A 20,415-nucleotide genomic window follows, 5' to 3' on the forward strand; every position below is an offset into this window, starting at 1 on the left:
CATTCTTTTTGGCAGGTTAAACATAAACTTGGGTAATTTGCTGAGCTGCGCCACGGGTTGATGTTCACTTCAGAAAGTGGGAAAGCCTGCCAGGACACATGCCCAACAAAAGACAGGCTGCCGAGAGGTGTAGGACATTCCCATGGAAGGGGCAAGGTTTTCCTCAAGGGAGTCTCCCTCAGCCTAGTCTGGTTCAGGGGCTTCCTGATAAAATGGAAATTTGAAAAAAAAAAAAAAAAAAAGATTTTCCTCAAGAATCAATTTTGGCTTAACCATCAGATAACCTTCAGGCTCTGAAAGCCTAACATTATAGAATTGGGCTGCAGTACTTTAGCCCTCAAGAGGTTTTTGTTGTTGTTGTTTATTTTGTTTGTTTGTATTTATTTATTTATTTGAAATGGAGTATCGCTCTGTCGCTCAGTCTGGAGTGCAGTGGCATGCTCTTGGCTCACTGCAACCTCCGCCTCCCAGGTTCAAGCGATTCTCCTACCTCAGCCTCCCAAGTAGCTGGAATTACAGACGTGCACCACCATACCTGGCTAATTTTTTTATTTATAGAAAAGATAGGGTTTCACCATATTGGCCAGGCTGGTCTTGAACTCCTGACCTCAGGTGATCCACCCACTTCGGCCTCCCAAAGTGCTAGGATTACAGGCACGAGTCACCATGCCCAGCCTATTTTGTTTTTTAAAGATAGGGTCTTGCTATGTTGGCCAGGTTGGTCTTGAACTCCTAGCCTCAAGTGATCCTCCCAAAGGATCATTTGCCTTGGCCTCCCAAAGCACTGGGATTACAGGTGTGAGCCACCATGCCTCGCCAACCTGGAGAGTTTTAAAGCAGGTGTTTCTTAGGTAGAGAAAGTTGCTTTCTTGTTCTTACTTTACAGATAGAATTCCATTCAGTGACTTCTAGTCATGCGGATATTTATTGACCCCCTAATTCTTGGCACTGGGTAAAACAATGAACAAAACAGATCAAGTTCCTGCTTTCGAGGAGCTAATAATCTAGTAGAGCAAGATGGGCAGAAACAAATAAGCAAAGCACGGCGAAAGTCGTGTGTGGGTAAATGCACTGAAGGAGATGCAACTGTGGCAGGTGGACAGGCAGCCACCGGCGGGCGTTGAGGAAACCTTTCTGATAGTGTGAAGCGACGCGGAGAGGGCTCCAGGCAGCAGGAAGAGCAAGTGCAAAGACCCCAAGGCAGGAGTGGGCCTGGAGCTCAAATAGGCTTGTATTGCTTGGATCTGACGCAGAGAAGATGGGAGTCGTTAGAGGGTCTTGAACCGGGGGGCGCATTACTTTCCTTAGATCAGTGGTGACTCCGTTAGGTAGTAACTATATTTGGAAAGGAACCACCTGTATTTCTCCCAGCTGCAGAGGAATTGTGTGAATGTTACTAATGACCTGGTTCACAGTGGTCACATTTTTTCCATCCTTGCTGTGCTGTTGGATGCTTCTCCCTGCCGCGCCGCTGCTCTCTCTGCCTTCACTCCCACCTGATCACCCATGGATCTTTCTTCTCCGTCAGAAAGCCCATCTGCTCTCACATTGAGGGCTCTGAGGTCTCAATTTTATTTTTCTAGTCCTTGATCTTTAACCCTATACACAGTTCCATACTTCCAGCCATCTAAGACAAAATTCAGGCCGGGCGCAGGGTGGCTCATGCCTGTAATCGCAGCACTTTGGGAGGCTGAGGCAGGCCAATCACTTGAGGTCAGGAGTTCAAGACCAGCCTGGCCAACATGGCGAAACCCTGTCTCTACTAAAAATACAAAAATTTGCTGGGTATGGTAGTACACGCCTGTAATCCCAGCTACTCGGGAGGCTGAGGCAGGAGAATTGTTTGAACCCGGGAGGCAGAGGTTGCAGTGAGCCAAGATCGCACCACTGTACTCCAGCCTGGGCGACAGAGCAAGACTCCGTCTCAAAAAAACACAAAATAAAATAAAAAGACAAAATTTATATTCAGTGTTTCTACAACCAAAATGATCCTTCTTCCTCACCATCCGGTTGGACACTTTTCCTGCCGCCTCATTTCTTTCCAAAACTCCACAGTTTGCCCAGTCCTACTTTTACCAAGAAAAGCGAGGCAAGGCTGGCAGGAGTGAGTGCTCAGCTCTCTTCTGCCACTGATTCCCCTGTCACCACCCTTCTCTAGTCCTAGGGACACAGGGGTCCCTCCTAATCAGGCTGGCCACTTTACCACTCTCTGGCCCTCCTCCCGCTGGATTTGTGAAGGCCTTTCTCTGCTCATTAACTTTCCCTCATTTCCAGAATTCTCAGCCATGCTTTTTGAAAGCATATTTACTCTCAAGTGTTCCTCACTGCTTACCCATCCTCAACCCACCATGCCCTGGCTTCCACCTCTGCTGTTCAGTGGAACCTTGAGAATGTCAGTTGCCTCCTGTACGTAACTGAGAGACAAATATCCCTGCTGCATGTCTTCCTATTCAGCAAAAACTCAAAGCCAAAATAGAATTCGTGATCTCATCCATAGCCCTGCCCTCATTCCCAATCTGCTCACATCTTCAGTGTCCCCTGTCTCAGTGAGGGGCTCCACCAGTCCCCAGGCCAAAGGCCCCAGAGTTGTTCTTGAGTCCTACTTCCCTGTCTCTAGAGTCCAACCTGCCTCTCCCTCCCTGCGCTCGTGGCCTCCTGCTGGACCGTTCAGCAGAGTCACAGTGTGCCTCTCCACCTCCGGGTCTGCTCCTTGCACCCCAGGACCCCTTCCCCACGTCTGTTAGCCATGCTGTCCTAAGAAAAGCTGATACCTCTCCCCCGCCACACTGCCCACCCCGCTTCCAGCCTTCCACTGGCGTCGTGTCATCCTCTCATCAGTCCCAGCCTTGGGTGCTCTCTACCTGCTTTTCCAGTTCCATCTCCCACCACTAACCAGCCCTCCTAAACTCAACCTCCCGTGGTCTGAATCCTCACAGTTCTGAGGGCACACCGTGTGGTCTCACACCTCCCTGCTTTTGCCCATGCTGTGAGCTTTGCCTGAAATCTTTTTCCTGACTAGATCACCTGAATTCTTTAGCCTTTAAACTCAGCTCAGATGTCCTCCAAGGAAGCCTCCTCAGGTCGGCTGGGCTTCCCTCCACATGGCCTCCGTCCAGGCTCTATCACTGCACTTCTGAATTGTATTATGTTGCCGGTTATGTTCCTTATGGCTCAGTCTCTTGAAGCCCAGATGCCAGTGGCTGGCCCCTGGGAGGTGCTCTGCTGATGCGTGCAGGAGGGAATGAAGTGTCCTCAGGATTCATGACATCCCCCTGCTCCTGGCTGGTGGCACCTTCTCCCGCATTCTCCTCCACTTCACCCTCACTGCTCTTTTCCTAGGTCACCCCTGGACCACTGCAGGTGGTCCTTCTAATTGGTTCTCCCTGCCTCTCCTTTTGCCTGCTGAGGCCATCCTCCACACTGGAACCACAGTGACATTTCTGAAATGCCATTCTCCAGCTTAACCTGGCCTCCCTGTTTCCACAGTCCCTGATCCAGACTCCTGAGAACAGCACGTCCTCTCCCTCCTGCCTCTCCCTCCCCATCTGCCACCCTCCCTCCCCACCCTCTGCCCTGATACCTGACACCTCAGCCATGCCCAGCTACTCTTAATTCCACGCACACACTGTGTCACATCCATGGCAAACCTGTCCCCTCCACAGCCCATCCTGACATGGACAACTCCTGCTTTTGTGCTCCCAGTGTCACTTGTATGCACTAGTTACACGCGCCCCTTCGCAAACCCAGCACAGCGCGCTTCCTGCCACGTTGCAGTTACTTGCTTTCCCAGGCTGTCTCTCCTGCCCATCTGTGAATTCCAAGAACAAGGTCCTCTCAGACCTGGCTAGCAGGCCCCTCCCTGGGCCCCGCCCTTGAGAGGGCTTCATTCCCAAAGGGAACATACCACCAGTGTACACCCACTAGGCCTGGGGGGTGGCTAGAGAGTCAGCAGGGTGTGGACAGAGTTTGGCCGCATAGGCTGGGATAGCTATGTGCGTACCGCAGCGCAGAACAGAACTAGGGGGAAGAGAAGGGGACGTGGACTGAGGGCCAGGCTGTCTCTCCCTGTGCATTCTGGCACAGAACTCCAAGAAGTCCGAGAATTCTACATGTAAATCTGGCCTCGCAGGCTATTATGAAGGTGTAATATGTCAGGATAGACACACAGAACAAAGTTCATGTAAGGGTTTGTTCATTTGATTTATAACTTTTAAAAATTGAAACAGATGGTATGCGGGCCTTCTTTTATACTCTTGCTCCAGGCCTGTACATTTTGGGAGCAGGCCTGACCCTGGACACACTGGCCCTGCTTGTTCATCACGGTGCCGCCAACACGCAGCCCGCTGCCTGGCACACAGTGCCTAGCCCACAGATTCTGATGAATGAATGGCAACATCTCTTTGTCACTTTAAAGTTTATGAAGCTGCCTGGCACACAGTGCCTAGCCCACAGATTCTGATGAATGAATGGCAACATCTCTTTGTCACTTTAAAGTTTATGAAGACTGTAATTTTAAAAATGTATCTTGGAAGGTATATTGGGAGGTAGCTAGTTACTCAGAGATACTTTTTCTGGTAGCAAAGATAACTTAAAAATCTAGCAAAAAGAACTACATAAATAGAGAGCAGTGCCTCACATTTATAGAGTGGTTTATAATTTTCAGAATACTTTTGCATCCATAATCTAATCTGGTTTTGATTATTCTAGACCCTAATCTAGTATTCCTATAATGTGGGCACAGGTAGTCGGTGAGGATGTGTGTTTCGGAGAAGTTAAGCCGAGCACCCGTTTTCTCAGAATCAGAGAGGCCGCACCAGGACCTCGGTCTTTTATAGTCACTGCTCTTATTTGACAAGGAAAAGGTTTCAGCCATGTTTGGTTTCCCAACAGCCAAATACATTGTAGAAAGTCATTCTTAATCTTTCTTTTTTCAGTGCTTTTCCACATAATGGTCAAAACCTAGGCCTCTCACCCTTTCTCGGGACCTTGAACACTGGAGGGTCATTGCCAGATCTAACCAACCTCCACTACTCGACGCCCCTGCCAGCCTCCCTGGACACCACCGACCACCTCTTTAGTAGTATGAGTGTGGGGAATAGTGTGAACAACATCCCAGCTGCTATGACCCACCTGGGTATAAGAAGCTCCTCTGGTGAGTATCTCCTGCTTAGCAGTGACCTGGTGGCTTAATCGTAGGTGGTCCCCACCCATGTGGCCTGTTCAGTGAATCATTGAATGAGAATGACTGCACCTCAGGTAGAGATGATAATGTGCCTTCTTGTATCTCCTGACCCTGCGGACATTTTTCTTGGAAGTTTCTGTTTCTCCTGGGTTGATGAATTTGGGGCAGCTCTGCTGAACCTCATTCCTTATCATCCTCACTCGCTCCTCTATCCAGGGACTTGGGGAATAAGATATGGGAGCCAAGAAATAAGCATCCACTCTGTGTTGGCTGAACAGTATTAGTGGCTCTCATCAACATATGATAATTTATAATTTAGGCCATTTCTCTGGATTCCTCCCATTTTCCATTAGATTTCTAAAGGCAATATTCTGCATTTTAGAAAATTTACAGTGGATATGATGAAAATATTTATACTTAATATCTGTGTATGAAGTAGAAATCCCCCACAGTTCCAATTAAAGATGCAGCATTAGCTATATAAAGATGCTACCCATAACGGGACTTGGGTGTTACTCTATGGGTTTGATTGTCCACAGCTCAGACCCCATATTGAAAATATGACTACATTTGTTTGAAGCCTGACACCTTTTTTTTTTTTTTTTTTTGAGATGGGGTCTTACTCTGTCACCCAGGCTAGAGTGCAATGGCACGATCTCAGCTCGCTGCAACCTCCGCTTCCCAGGTTCAAGCAATTCTTCTGCCTCAGCCTCCAGGGTAGCTGGGATTACAGGCATGTGCCACGATGCCCGGCTAATCGTTTTTGTATTTTTAGTAGAGACAGGGTTTCACCATGTTGGCCAGGCTGGTCTCGAACTCCTGACCTCAAGTGATCCGCCCGCCTTGGCCTCCCAAAGTGCTGGGATTACAGGCGTGGGCCACCGCTGACATACCCTTGTCAATGTCTAGGGCAGGTGATAATCCTCTTACTCCCAGTGGTGCAGTGCAGCCCCTGGTCGTAACAGTCCTACCCAGAATTGTGTTGTGGAGCATTTCATTTGGAAGGGATGCTCAGTGATGGTCTCCAGGTGAAAGGAGTGTTTGCTGCCTTTCACTCTGAGACTCATCCACGCAAATCAGAACTCACCACCCAAATGAGAGTGGTCCCCTTCAGGGGTGTCACCTGGAAGTTTCTCTAGTGATTGCAGTGATGCTCCCTGGTGCAACACAATCTTAGGTTTGAAGAATTGATTTCAGAGAACACCTTTATTTTTGCTTTTTGGGTTTTTTGGGTCGTTTTAGTATCCTTAATAGTAAAAAGTTTTTCATCGACTGAGTCTCAGTTTTGATATTTATACATTTGCTTCATAGGAGAAAGTTGATATTTGCTTCACAGGAGAAACTCTCAAAACCTTTATGCCCAGATTCAGAGTCTGGGCAATTCACCTTTTGGGTGAATCCTCAATGTATGAAGATGTCTAGGGTCCCAGAAGTAAAGCAGCACAGCACATAGCTCCTTTGGGTCTCAGGGAAGCTGGCATTTTCCAGTGCAGCCTTTGACACGTTGCTTCAAGCTGAAGATCTTATGTTTAGTCACTGGTTGTCTTCTCAAAAAAAGCATTATTTTATCCAGAACATGTCAGAACCAATGTCAGGTTTCTGTATTTTCTTTTTGAGACAGACTCTTGCTGTGTCGCCCAGGCTGGAGTGCAGTGGTGCCATCTCGGCTCACTGCAAGCTCTGCCTCCCAGGTTCACGCCATTCTCCTGCCTCACCCTCCCCAGTAGCTGGGACTACAGGCACCTGCCACCACGCCCGGCTAATTTTTTTTGGTAATTTTTTTAGTAGAGACGGGGTTTCACCGTGTTAGCCAGGATGGTCTCGATCTCCTGACCTTGTGATCCGCCCGCCTCGGCCTCCCAAAGTGCCGGGATTACAGGCGTGAGCCACCACGCCCAGCCGGCAAAATTCGGCACACGCCTGTAGTCCCAGCTACTCGGGAGGCTGAGGCAGGAGAATGGCGTGAACCTGGGAGACGGAGCTTGCAGTGAGCTGAGATCGCGCCACTGCACTCCAGCCTGGGTGACAGAGTGAGACTCTGTCTCAAAAATAATAATAATAATAATAATAATTTTGCCAGCTGCTGGATTTTTGTCATTTCTTCCTTTTCATAACTTTTATCAAACACTTAAATTTTTTGTCAACACAAAACAACACATAGTTCTGCTCACGCCAACTGCTGGTACAAGAAAGATGGGCTGAAGTTTAAAACGTAGGTATTGCCAGTTGAGATACAGCAGCAGCAGCCGAATAATTGATTCACTGGGCGAACCTGCTCCGTGCCAGGCCCTGTGCCAGGTGCTGAGGATCTAGCAGGGCATAGGACAGGATCCCCAGCTTCTCGGAGCTCATGCCCTAGCAGCCTATGCTGCAAAAATATCTCCCCCCCAAATTTCCTTGCTCATGGTAAAATTCACCCCTGTCCCCCAAATAAAGCACCAGCAAAAACTTCCTTTTCCCTGAGTTGGAATAGACTGTGATGAACAATTTCCTGGGAACCAGAAAATCAAAGAGGGACCCTGGGGTGGGAGATACAGGAAGTGTCCCTTCCTATGACTCCCTAGTGTGCTAAGGGTAATTAAAAACCACCCAGGCAGCTCCCCAAGGGCCAAGACTCGCCGTGAAAGGATGTCCTCCAAAGGTAGCAGGGGATGCAGGCAGTGTGCTTGGGACAGAGACCTTCAGGGGCTCTAAACAGAATTTGTTGTACAGCCCTAGGGTCCTTTCCCTGGGTCTGGGCCGAGCACCTGGAACATCTGCCTCTGCTACCCCAGTTTGCCTAGTTTGGTTCACCTAGGGGTTGTTGAGATGATCTCCCTCCTCATGGGAAAACATCATTGTCATTTTGGTGGCCCCATCTCTGTTAGTGCAGGGGCATCTTTTCCTTGCCATTGGTGCATCGGATGCAGTCCCTGTAGCAGAGCTGTCCAGGAGCTCCTTTACCTACAGAATCATCATCGCATGTGACAGTAGACAGTTGTCTTTCATTTTTGGAATACAAAAGATTTGGTCTGAAATTATAAGTAACTTGTGAATTTGTTGTCTTCCAGGTCTCCAGAGTTCTCGGAGTAACCCCTCCATCCAAGCCACGCTCAATAAGACTGTGCTTTCCTCTTCCTTAAATAACCACCCACAGACATCTGTTCCCAACGCATCTGCTCTTCACCCTTCGCTCCGTCTGTTTTCCCTTAGCAACCCATCTCTTTCCACCACAAACCTGAGCGGCCCGTCTCGGCGTCGGCAGCCTCCTGTCAGCCCTCTCACGCTTTCTCCCGGCCCCGAAGCACATCAAGGTTTCAGCAGACAGCTGTCTTCAACCAGCCCACTGGCCCCATATCCTACCTCCCAGGTAAACACACACAGACAGACCAACCACTACAGTGAAACAGACTGCAAGATATAGGAAGTGCATTCCTCCTCTTTACTATTTTGGGTTACACTCATTATTACACCAAGCACCCATGAGGTCCCAAGTGCAGTCTGTTCACTCTTATATGTGAAATCAGAGCAGAAGTGTCAATAATGCAGAATGAATTCATGATTTTCTTTTCTTTTTTTGAGAAAGGGTCTCACTCTGTTGCCCAGGCTGGAGTGCAGTGGCACAATTGCGGCTCACTGCAGCCTCACCTCCCGGGCTCAAGCGATCTTCTCACCTTAGTCTTCGGAGTAGCTGGGACCACAGGCATGCACCACCATACCTGACTAATTTTTTGATTTTTTTTGTAGAGACAAGGTCTCGATATGTTGCCCAAGCTGGTCTCAAATGCCTGGGCTCGAGCCATCCTCCCAGCGTGGCCTCCCAAAGTGCTGGGATTACAGGCATGAGCCACTGCACCCAGCCTAATTAATGATTTTTTATTATAATAATAGCAGATTTGCTGTGTTGATTACTCTTTAAGCAAATGTTTAACAATCTATAGTCACTAACTCACAAACTTGGGGTTGAGAGGAATGGTAGGATATAGAGAATGCCATCCAGATAAGTCTAAGGCAACTAAGGGAAACCAGGTTAGGATTTCAAAGTTGGCATGGAAGATCAGTCATTGACTCTATAAGTACATTAAGCCATAGGGGAAAGCCAAGAAAACATTTAATACCTTCCTGAAGCTTTGATAGTGAATTAGACCTCCTCCCTAATTGTCTACAGATTTGAGAAACAATACTTTTATTGTTCATGAAATGCTAAGTATGTTGAGGATTATATCTCTTAAAAGGATGAAAAGAAGTCTGTTGAGAAAGAGGCACATTTAAAAGTCACACACCCATATAAAAAAATGGAAAAATTAGCTGGGTGTGGTGGCACACGCCTGTAGTCCCAGCTACTCCAGAGCGGAGGTGGGAGGCTCGCTTGAGCCCAGGAGGTCAAGGCTGCAGTGAGCCAAGATAGCCTCACTGCACTGTAGCCTGGCAACAGAGTGAGACCCTGTCTCAAAAGAAAAGAAAAGCCCATTATAGAAACACAGGGGTTGAAACGTCCTATAAATTCTAAACTCAGAGGTGGTTCTCCTTACCATAATCATCAAGGAATGTATTTTTAACCTTTGGTCACAACCTCTGTCTATTACAGCATCATTAACTACTCACCACCTCGCCATAAATTAATAATGATTTAGAAGGAACAGTTGACCGAACACAACAGAGAGTTAGAGGATCTTGTTATTAGTCACTCTTTACCAATTACTAGCCGTGGCATCTTGATTGTACGCGTAATCTCTTCTGGGCAAGGGTGAGAGGACATTTCATAATTTTTAAGTGTCACTCTGTCGCCCGAGCTGGAGCACAGTTGCACGATCACGCCTCCCTGCTGCCTTGAATTCCTGGGCCCAAGCGATCCTCCTGCCTCAGCTGGGATTCTTCAAGTAAATGTGACTACAGGCCCATGTCACCACACCTAGCTAATGTTTAAAAATTTTTTGTAGAAACAGGGTCTCCCTGGGCTGGGTGTGTGCCTCACACCTGTAATCCTAGCACTTTGGGAGTCCAAGGCAGACAGATCACTTGAGGGCAGGAGTTTGAGACCAGCCTGGTCAACATGACGAAACCCCATCTCTACTGAAAATACAAAAATTAACCGGGCATGGAGGCACACGCCTGTAATCCCACCTACTCAGGATGCTGAGACATGAGAATTGCTTGTACCCTGGAGGTGGAAGTTTGCAGTGAGCCAGGATTGCACCACTGCACTCCAGCCTGGGTGACAGAGTTACTCTGTCTCAAAAAAAATTAGAATTAGAAAAGAAAGAAACAGGGTCTCCCTATGTTTTCCAGGCTGGTCAAACTCCTGGGCTCAAGTGATCCTCCCACCTCAGCCTCCCAAAGGGCTGGAATTAGCCAGTGTGCCTTGTGCCAGGCATGAGCCACTGTGCCCTGCCATAATTCTTATTTTTTTTTTAGAGACAGCATTTCACTGTGTCACCCAGGCTCGAGTGCAGTGGCGGCGATCACAGCTCACTGCAGCCTTGAACTCCCTGAGCTCAGGTGATCCTCCTACCTTAACCTCCCACGTACCTAGGACTACAGGTGTACGCCATCACACCCGACTAATTTTTGTATTTTTTTTTTGTAGAGATGGGGTTTCACCATATTGCCCAGGCTAGTCCATAATTATTGTTTTCATGGTTCTTCTGTTATTGAATTGCCTTTAATTTTATTTTGCAAGATTATTTTATAAGATCTAAAAGTATTCTTGCTTTTTAGCTACATTTTAGAGATTGTATGGCCAGAGTGTCCCCTTTCAGATGTTTTTGTTTAATATTTAGATTTTTTTTAAATGAATGTTGCTGGACACAGTTGTTCTGACTGTAATCCCAGCTACTCAGGAGGCAGAGACTGGAGGATTGCTTAAGGCCTGGAGTTCAAGACCAGCCTTGGCAACATAGTGACACCCTATATGCACATAGTTTAAAAAGTCAAATAGTTCTAAAGGACTTGTTATAGAAAAACAGCTGTCTTTCCCCTCTCGTTAGGTGTATTCCTCACTGCTTAGAGATGGCTACTGTCAACCATTTTAACTAATCTCTTTGGTATAACCATGTTATTATTATTATTATTATTATTATTATTATTTTGAGACTGAGTCTTGCTCTTTCACCCAGGATGGGGTGTAGTGGTGCGATCTCAACTCACTGAAACCTCCGCCTCCCAGGTTCAAGCGATTTTCCTGCCTCAGCTTCCTACGTAGCTGGGACTACAGGCATGTGCCACGATGCCTGGCTAATTTTTGTATTTTTAGTAGAGACAGGGTTTCACCATGTTAGCCAGGCTGGTTTCGAACTCCTGATCTCAGGCAGTCTGCCCACCTCGGCCTCCCAAAGTGCTGGATTACAGGCATGAGCCACCTCACCCGGCCTAACCATGTTTTATGCTTTTTTTGTTCTACATTTTTGGTGTTAGGCATTATCTAATGACATCCTACCAATGAAGATTAGAATTTAGTTCTCTTTCCACTCTCCCACAAACCCCACCACACACATATGTGCGCATATGTACGCGCATGCGCACACACAATTTCCTACCCACCCTCCTCATTTATTATAATTTTGGTTAGAGCAATACTCAATATTTAGTGTTTTTATAGTTACAATGTAGTCAGAGTTGACATATAGTATACTATGAAACAAGAAAATGAGAATCTTTTTCCTCTTGGGAGTTAATGTCTTTTTTTGTTAGCCTGGTTATCTATGTGTATCTATGTGTATGACTAATTCAGTCCCCAACTCTTGGAGTTGGGCAGATCTCCTCTCAATACATTCAAAACTAAATTCTCTAGTAGCTCTATAGGAAAGAGTGCCTGTGACTTTGTATGACTTAAAATGTCTTTATTTGATCTGCCATTTAATTATTATTTGGCTGAATATAGAATTCTAAATTTGAAATAATTTTCCCTTGGAATCTATTGCCTATTCACTTGTAAGGTGCACTGAGAAATCCAGTGCCATTCGGACTCTTAACACTTTGCATGGAATCCCCCTGCTCCACCCCAGGCTTGTGAGATCTTTTTGTCCCCAGCGTTCTGAAACTTCAAGATGATGTGGCTTGGTGTGAGTCTGCATATTTGGTGGGTTCCTTCAATCCGGAAACTCACAGCCTTCATTTCTGGGAAATGTTCTTTATTTCTTCAATGATTTCTTCCCTTCAGTTTTCTCTGTTCTTTCTCTCTGGAACTCTACGAATATTGACGATTCTGGGCTTTTCCTCTATTATCCTTATTTTCTCTGTCTCCTCTTTTGCTTCTCTGTGGTTGCTTCCTTGTTTGTTTTGCTTTGCTTTCTGGAAGAGTGTCTCAGCTTTATCTTCTAACCCTTCTGTTGAGTTTTCCATTTCTGCTCTCATTTTTAAATTGCTATGAGTTCGTTTTTGTTCTCTGAGTGTTCCTTTTTAATAGCATCATACTTATTCCACAGATGCAATATCATCTTTTATCTCTCTGAGGTTTTTAGTGGTCTTTTTTTTTTTCGAATTTATCTTTATTTTCTATAATAGAATTTTTCTAAATTGCCTAAGAGTAGAGAACATAATACAATAAGTCCTCCTATACCCATCATTTAGCCTCAACAATTAACTTTTTTTTTTTTTTTTGAGACAGAGTCTTGCTTTGTTGCCCAGGCTGGAGTGCAGTGGTGTGATCTCGGCTCATTGTAACCTCCACCATCCAGGTTCAAACCATTCTCCTGGCCTCAGCCTCCCAAATAGCTGGGACTACAGGTGCACACCACCACACCTGGCTAATTTTTGTAATTTTTAGTAGAGACAGGGTTTCACCATGTTGGCCAGGCTGGTTTCGAACTCCTGACCTCAGGTGATCCACCCGCCTCAGCCTCCCAAAGTCTGAGATTACAGGTGTGAGCCACCACGCCAGCCTTGTTATCTTGTTTCATCCATACCCTGCTTTTAAAAATTGCAGATATTTCAATATGTATCTCTAATAGATAAGGATTTTCTTAGTAGCCTAAATATTGTCAGGCTGATTTTGTTTTTTCACAACTGCTTCTTCCTGCACACATCTTTCCAAGATTGTGTGTGTCTGCTTTGGCCCTGACTTTCATGGCTGATGGTTTCCTCAGGGCCTGGTGATCCTCAGTGCTCTGCTCATGTTTAAGAACAGGACACTGAGGGGCTCTCTCCTTGTGGCTCTACACTAGAGCAGAGTATGAGTCTGAGGCGAAGGGAGTCATGGCATGACAAGCGTATAGAAAGTTTCTTTCACTCTTTGAGTATTGGTTGGAAGGAGTGCTGCTGAAACTGTAACCAAAGGAGGCATTTTGCTTCCAGAAAAATCTCAAGGAAAACTATTGCAAGCAACAGTAGTCGCTGTTGGATCGGGTTCTAAAGGTAAGGGTGGAGAGAGTCAACCAATTAGCGTGAAAGTTGGAGATGAAGTTCTTCTCCCAGAATATGGAGGCACCAAAGTAGTTCTAGATGACAAGGATTATTTCCTATTTAGAGATGGTGACATTCTTGGAAAGTACATAGACTGAAATAAGTCACTATTGAAATGGCATCTACGTGAAGCTGCCCATTCCACTGAAGTTCTGAAATCTTTCATCATGTAAATAATCTCCATATTTCTCTTTTATAATAAACTAATGATAACTAATGACATCCAGTGTCTCCAAAATTGTTTCCTTGTACTGACATAAACATTTCCAAATAAAAATATGTAAATGAGAGAAAAAAAAAAAAAGGACACTGAGAAGCTGGCTGGCAGCTCTGTGGATGTGGGCAGGCCTGCTGAGTGTGGTCTTCATTGTAGAATGATCTAGCTTGGTCATTTCCTTGAGGAAACTTCTGGTGTCATAAGTTTTACATTCTTCTCTGGCCAAGCGTGGTGGCTCACACCTGTAATGTCAGCACTTTGGGAGGCCGAGGCAGGAGGATCACCTGAGGTCAGGAGTTTGAGACCAGCCTGGCCAACATGGTGAAACCCCGTCTCTACTAAAAATACAAAAATTAGCCAGGTGTGTTAGCATGCTCCTGTAATCTCAGCTACTCAGGAGGCTGAGGCAGGAGAATTGCTTGAACCCAGGAGGTGGAGGTTGCAGTGAGCCAAGATCATGCCACTGCACTCCAGCTTGGGTGACAGAGCAAGACTCTGTCTCCAAAAAAAAAGATTTTCTCTCTTCAGGCCTTGTCAGGTTCCCTAAAGGACACTCTTCCAATGTCGCACCTTGGCATGTCTGGATTCTGGCATCCTGAGAGCTGGGTTGGGAAAGAAAGGGTGGAGATCTTAAGACTCGATCGTGAAATTTCTTCTAGAGAATAAAATACCTAGGAATCCAACTTACAAGGGATGTGAAGGACCTCTTCAAGGAGAACTACAAACCACTGCTCAATGAAATAAAAGAAGATAGAAACAAATGGAAGAACATGCCATGCTCATGGGTAGGAAGAATCAATATCATGAAAATGGCCATATTGCCCAAGGTAATTTATAGATTCAATGCCATCCCCATCAAGCTACCAATGACTTTCTTCACAGAATTGGAAAAAACTACTTTAAACTTCTTTATGGAACCAAAAAAGAGCCCGCATTGCCAAGTCAATCCTAAGCCAAAAGAACAAAGCCGGAGGCATCACACTACCTGACTTCAAACTATACTACAAGGCTACAGTAACCAAAACAGCATGGTACTGGTACCAAAACAGAGATATAGACCAATGGAACGGAACAGAGCCCTCAGAAATAATGCCACATATCTACAACCATCTGATCTTTGACAAACCTGACAAAAACAAGAAATGGGGAAAGGATTCCCTATTTAATAAATGGTGCTGGGAAAACTGGCTAGCCATATGTAGAAAGCTGAAACTGGATCCCTTCCTTACACCTTACACAAAAGTTAATTCAAGATGGATGAAAGGCTTAAATGTTAGACCTAAAACCATAAAAACCCTAGAAGAAAACCTAGGCAATACCATTCAGGACACAGGCATGGGCAAGGACTTCATGTCTAAAACACCAAAAGCAATGGCAACAAAAGCCAAAATTAACAAATGGGATCTAATTAAACTGAAGAGCTTTTACACAGCAAAAGAAACTACCATCAGAGTGAACAGGCAACCTACAGAATGGGAGAAAAGTTTTGCAATCTACTCATCTGACAAAGGGCTAATATCCAGAATCTACAATTAACTCAAACAAATTGACAAGAAAAAAACAAGCAACCCCATCAAAAAGTGGGCAAAGGATATGAACAGACACTTCTCAAAAGAAGACATTTATGCAGCCAAAAGACACATGAAAAAATGCTCACCATCACTGGCCATCAGAGAAATGCAAATCAAAACCACAATGAGATACCATCTCACACCAGTTAGAATGGCAATCATTAAAAAGTCAGGAAACAACAGGTGCTGGAGAGGATGTGGAGAAATAGGAACACTTTTACACTGTTGCTGGGACTGTAAACTAGTTCAACCATTGTGGAAGTCAGTGTGACGATTCCTTCGGGATCTTGAACTAGAAATACCATTTGACCCAGCCATCCCATTACTGGGTATATACCCAAAGGATTATAAATCATGCTGCTATAAAGACACACGCACATGTGTGTTTATTGCGGCACTATTCACAATAGCAAAGACTTGGAACCAAGCCAGATGTCCAACAATGATAGACTGGATTAAGAAAATGTGGCACATATACACCATGGAATACTATACAGCCATAAAAAATGATGAGTTCATGTCCTTTGTAGGGACATGGATGAAGCTGGAAACCATCATTCTCAGCAAACTATCATAAGGACAAAAAACCAAACACCGCATGTTCTCACTCAGAGGTGGGAATTGAACAATGAGAACACATGGACACAGGAAGGGGAACATCACACACTGGGGCCTGTTGTGGGGTGGGGGGAGGGATAGCATTAGGAGATATACCTAACGTTAAATGACGAGTTAATGGGTGCAGCACACCAACATGGCACATGTATACATAGGTAACTAACCTGCACGTTATGCACATGTACCCTAGAACTTAAAGTATAATAAAAAAATAAAAAAGAAATTTCTTCTAAACCCTGTGTTTTCAGTAAAGTGCCTCACCTTCTAATATTCAGAGACCCTTAGTTTTATTATCTCAGGAGTAGAACCTTCCAGTCTCCTGGCAGGCGGCAGGGTGGTGGGGGCCAGTGCACAGAAGCACACTCAAGGCAAGGGCTTTGCAGGTTCAACTGCCCCTTACACAAACTTTGACCAGAACCTCCTGGTTTTAGCTTCACCCCCTGCTCCCTGCTGTCCCCAGTCCCAGAGCCCTGTGGGGACTGAGTGCTGGCAGTGAGATTGCCTCTTGGTTTTTCCTCACTGCCAGCTTAGCATCGGGTTTTCTCAGCTCTGCTAAGCCAGTTACCACCGGGCCATCTGCTTCTCATTTTCCAGCTTTTGTTGCCATTTTCTTCTCTCCCATTATCTTTGTCCTCGTGTTGTTTGTTATCATTTAGTGTTCTGTGCTGTTGTTTAGTGTTATTTATTAATGCTTACTGCTTGTTAATGTTGTTGTAGTGTCTTGTTTTAACAGGATTTGGGAATGGCAGAGCTAAGGGCCTTTTTCAATCTTCCACTTTTAACCAGAAGACATGGCTATAAAAAAACAAAACAAAACAAAACATGATTTTCACGGAGAAAACTGAAAGGAAATTGGTTAAATTGGCTGTTTTCTTGTTTAGTTCTTTTAAGACAATAGAACTTGTCATTGAATGGAACATGCTTTGTGGGGAAGTAAAATTTGAGATATACTTTGAAGGAAGAGAAACGGGCTTCTCACAGCATTGCACAGAACACCGCGGTGAGGAAAATCTCAGGCTTCCTCTCACTCTGACATTTCCTAATCCTGAAGGACTTAACGCCAGAAACGCAGAAGCTCATTAGTGGCTTTGTGTGTTTGTTTTGCAGATGGTATCCTCAGACCGAAGCCAACTTTCCTTCCTGTCCACAGAAGCTCAAGCCCAGGTGTCCCCGCCACCCCCTTACCCTGCGCCCCAGGAGCTCACCCAGCCCCTCCTGCAGCAGCCCCGCGCCCCTGAGGCCCCTGCCCAGCAGCCCCAGGCAGCCTCCTCACTGCCACAGTCAGACTTTCAGCTTCTCCCAGCCCAGGTGAGTCCTGGCAGGAGCGTTGGTGCGGAGGGAATGCTTGTTTTGCTCTGAGTTCCAAGCTAAATGGTCATCTCCTTATTCCCTGAAGGGTTCATCTTTGACCAACTTCTTCCCAGATGTGGGTTTTGACCAGCAGTCCATGAGGCCAGGCCCTGCCTTTCCTCAACAGGTGGGTGATCGCCCCTGCCTTCTCCTCCCTTGTGCATAAACTGTACCATTTAGGCTGTTCATTGTGTAGAACTCAGAACCAAGCAGAGCACACATGCCACTTCCCTGGTTCTGGATGTGTGCTGTGGCTAGAAGACCCTTTCATCCTCTTTGGCCCTAAAATGCTGGCTCTGGCTGCCTTATCTAGTATCAGGCTTCAGCAGAGGAACTATTGGAACAATTGGCAGGAGACTTTTGATGACACTCTCGTAGAACTGTAAAATCATGAACACCGGAAGGGACACAGCACCCGCCTCCTCAGTGCCCTCATGTTGCAACTGAGGCATAGGGAGAGAGGCGCCTGCTCCCACCGCAGAGTCAGAAGGTGGCGCCGCATTTTGCCTGCACCCAGGCTGGTGCACCCAGCACAGCGTGTGGCCTCCTGGGGAGAGCTCAGTCCTGGGGAGTGAGGGGAGTGCATTCTGTAAGGTATTTTCAACTCGGCCACTTTCTTTTACAGTTTAGTTTCTCCCTAATATTAACTATTTTTAATATTCTAGATTTTATAGTATTCAATAAGTATGGACTGGGCCCTCCAATGGATTAAGGAGTGGAAGAAGGGTTGAACAGGTTCCTGAACTTTGTCTCAAAAAAAAAAAAAAAAAAAAGAGTCTTACTCTGTCTCCTAGGCTGGAGTGCAGTGGCGTGATCTTGGCTTACTGTAACCTCCACCTCCTGGGTTCAAGCGATTCTCATGTCTCAGACTCCTGAGTAATTGGGGTTACAGGCGTGCACCCCTACACCCGGCTAAATTTTATATTTTTAGTAGAGACGGGGTTTCACTATGTTGACCAGGCTAGTCTTGAACTCCTGACCTCAAGTGATCCACCCGCCTTGGCCTCCCAAAGCACTGGGATTACAGGTGTGAGCCACCGCGCCTGGCCAAGAACTTAATAAAATAGCCGGGTGCGGTGGCTCACGCCTGTAATCCCAGCACTTTGGGAGGCTGAGGTGGGCAGATCATGAGGTCAGGAGATCGAGACTGTCCTGGCTAACACGGTGAAACCCTGTCTCTACTAAAAAAATACAAAAAAAATTAGCCGGGCGTGGTGGCGGGCACCTGTGGTCCCAGCTACTTGAGAGGCTGAGGCAGGAGAATGGCGTGAAGCCGAGAGGCAGAGCTTGCAGTGAGTCGAGATCGCGCTACTGCACTCCAGCCTGGACGACAAAGCAAGACTCCGTCTCAAAAAAATAAATAAATAAAATAATAATAATAATAAAATAAATTAAGATAGCTGTTTCCTAAGCAGCCCACAGATGCAGCTTTGTGGCAAGAACCAATCCTCCTTGCCTCCCTGTTTCCTAAAGAGCCATTTTAGTCTGGGTGAGAATCAGTGTCTCCCTGAAAAATGATACACACTTCTTCTTTTGAGACTTTTTTTTAAATGGCTTAGAAAATTAATTTTAGGAAAGGAACCTAAAATTGGCCCCAGTTATAACCAGTCCTCATAGAGGCTTTCTCATAGGGAGGAGCTTTGCCTGAGTTTCCTCCTTCTGAGTGTGAAAAGGAAAGGCTTCCCCTTTCTCAGTTTTCTAGAAACCAGGGAAGAGGCCAGGTGCAGTGGCTCACACCCATAATCCCAGCACTTTGGGAGGTCGAGGCCAATGGCTTACTTGAACTCAGGAGTTTGAGACCAGCCTGGGTAAAATACAGCAAGACCCTGTCTCTACAAAAAATACAAAAATTAGCCAGGCATGGTGGCGTGTGGTCCCAGCTGTTTGGGAGGCTGCGGTGGACGGATCGCTTGAGCCTGGGAGCTGGAGGTTTCAGTGAGCCGAGATGGCGCCATTGCACTCCAGCCTGGGCAACAGAGACCCTATCTTTAAAGAAAAAAAGGAAGAAAGAAACCAAGGAGGAAAAGAGTCCATACTTCCTTGGTTATAGACAGAGCCTTTGAAGGGTTCCCACAGAAGGCAGTTTGCAAAGGCCTTGGTGAGGCCGAGGAGAGATGTCTGAGGGGCCACAGAAACCATGAGCATTGGTGTCTCTTGGGATGGTGTAGTGGGCTGGGGAAAAGTCACCACGCTGTGGACCTCAGGGACCCCTCCTCCACCCCAGCGTCTGCCTGCCTGACAAGAATATTGTGCATGCATTACCACAAGAGCAAAGCACTCAGGGATCCTGGAAAGAAGGGAATATGTATTAGTTTGCAAGTCAGGTTTTGCTCTGGGAGCACATTGCAATACTCACGTGGCCTTCCTCACGTGACCTTTGATGCTTCCAGGTGCCTCTGGTGCAACAAGGTTCCCGAGAACTGCAGGACTCTTTTCATTTGAGACCAAGCCCGTATTCCAACTGCGGGAGTCTCCCGAACACCATCCTGCCAGGTGAGTGAGCCACCCCTCAGCTTCTTTACTGCTTTTATGTTGTTTTGTGTTTAGGAACCTTCATAAGATAGTTTAAACAACATAATATTATATAAAGCAAAAAGCGAACGTTCCCTGGGTCGACTTGACTTTTTGAGATGCAGGTGTCCAGCCTCAGAGACCGTGACACAGTGCAGTGGGCCTGGTAGTCAAAGCCTTTTCTGAAAGATTTCATCTGGCCGGGCACGGTGGCTCACGCCTGTAATCCCAGCACTTTGGGAGGCCGAGGTGGGCGGATCATGAGGTCAGGAGATCGAGACTATCCTGGCTAACATGGCGAAACCCCGTCTCTACTAAAAAATACAAAAAAAAAAATTAGCTGGGCGTGGTGGCGGGCGCCTGTAGTCCCAGCTACTCGGGAGGCTGAGGCAGGAGAATGGCGTGAACCCGGGAGGTGGAGCTTGCAGTGAGCCGAGATTGTGCCACTGCACTCCAGCCTGGGCCACAGAGCGAGACTCCGTCTCAAAAAAAAAAAAGAAAGATTTCATCTTAGGTGACTGATGACTGACTGTTCAAAAGGAAAAAAACCTGCAAAAACTGGGAGTTGTGCAACTGACTGACAAGAA

At 46.3% G+C, this 20,415-nt stretch overlaps 1 protein-coding gene and 1 pseudogene across 4 annotated transcripts in view; both read left to right on the forward strand.

Moving 5' to 3' along the window:
* The window catches only part of CRTC3 (CREB regulated transcription coactivator 3), a 117,211-nt gene that overhangs the window by 93,230 nt on the left and 3,566 nt on the right, over window positions 1-20,415 (forward strand). For all 4 annotated transcript variants that reach the window (XM_024232539.3, XM_063716308.1, XM_024232540.3 and 1 more), the window contains exons 10-14: window positions 4,935-5,152; window positions 8,233-8,531; window positions 17,075-17,275; window positions 17,364-17,444; window positions 19,708-19,810. In XM_024232539.3, the coding sequence (XP_024088307.2) occupies window positions 4,935-5,152; window positions 8,233-8,531; window positions 17,075-17,275; window positions 17,364-17,444; window positions 19,708-19,810 (902 nt within the window). The remainder of the gene's footprint in view (window positions 1-4,934; window positions 5,153-8,232; window positions 8,532-17,074; window positions 17,276-17,363; window positions 17,445-19,707; window positions 19,811-20,415) is intronic.
* On the forward strand, window positions 13,355-13,783 carry LOC112129055 (10 kDa heat shock protein, mitochondrial-like; annotated as a pseudogene).

This window comes from Pongo abelii, chromosome 16, assembly GCF_028885655.2.
Source record: "Pongo abelii isolate AG06213 chromosome 16, NHGRI_mPonAbe1-v2.0_pri, whole genome shotgun sequence".
Taxonomy (NCBI): domain Eukaryota; kingdom Metazoa; phylum Chordata; class Mammalia; order Primates; family Hominidae; genus Pongo; species Pongo abelii.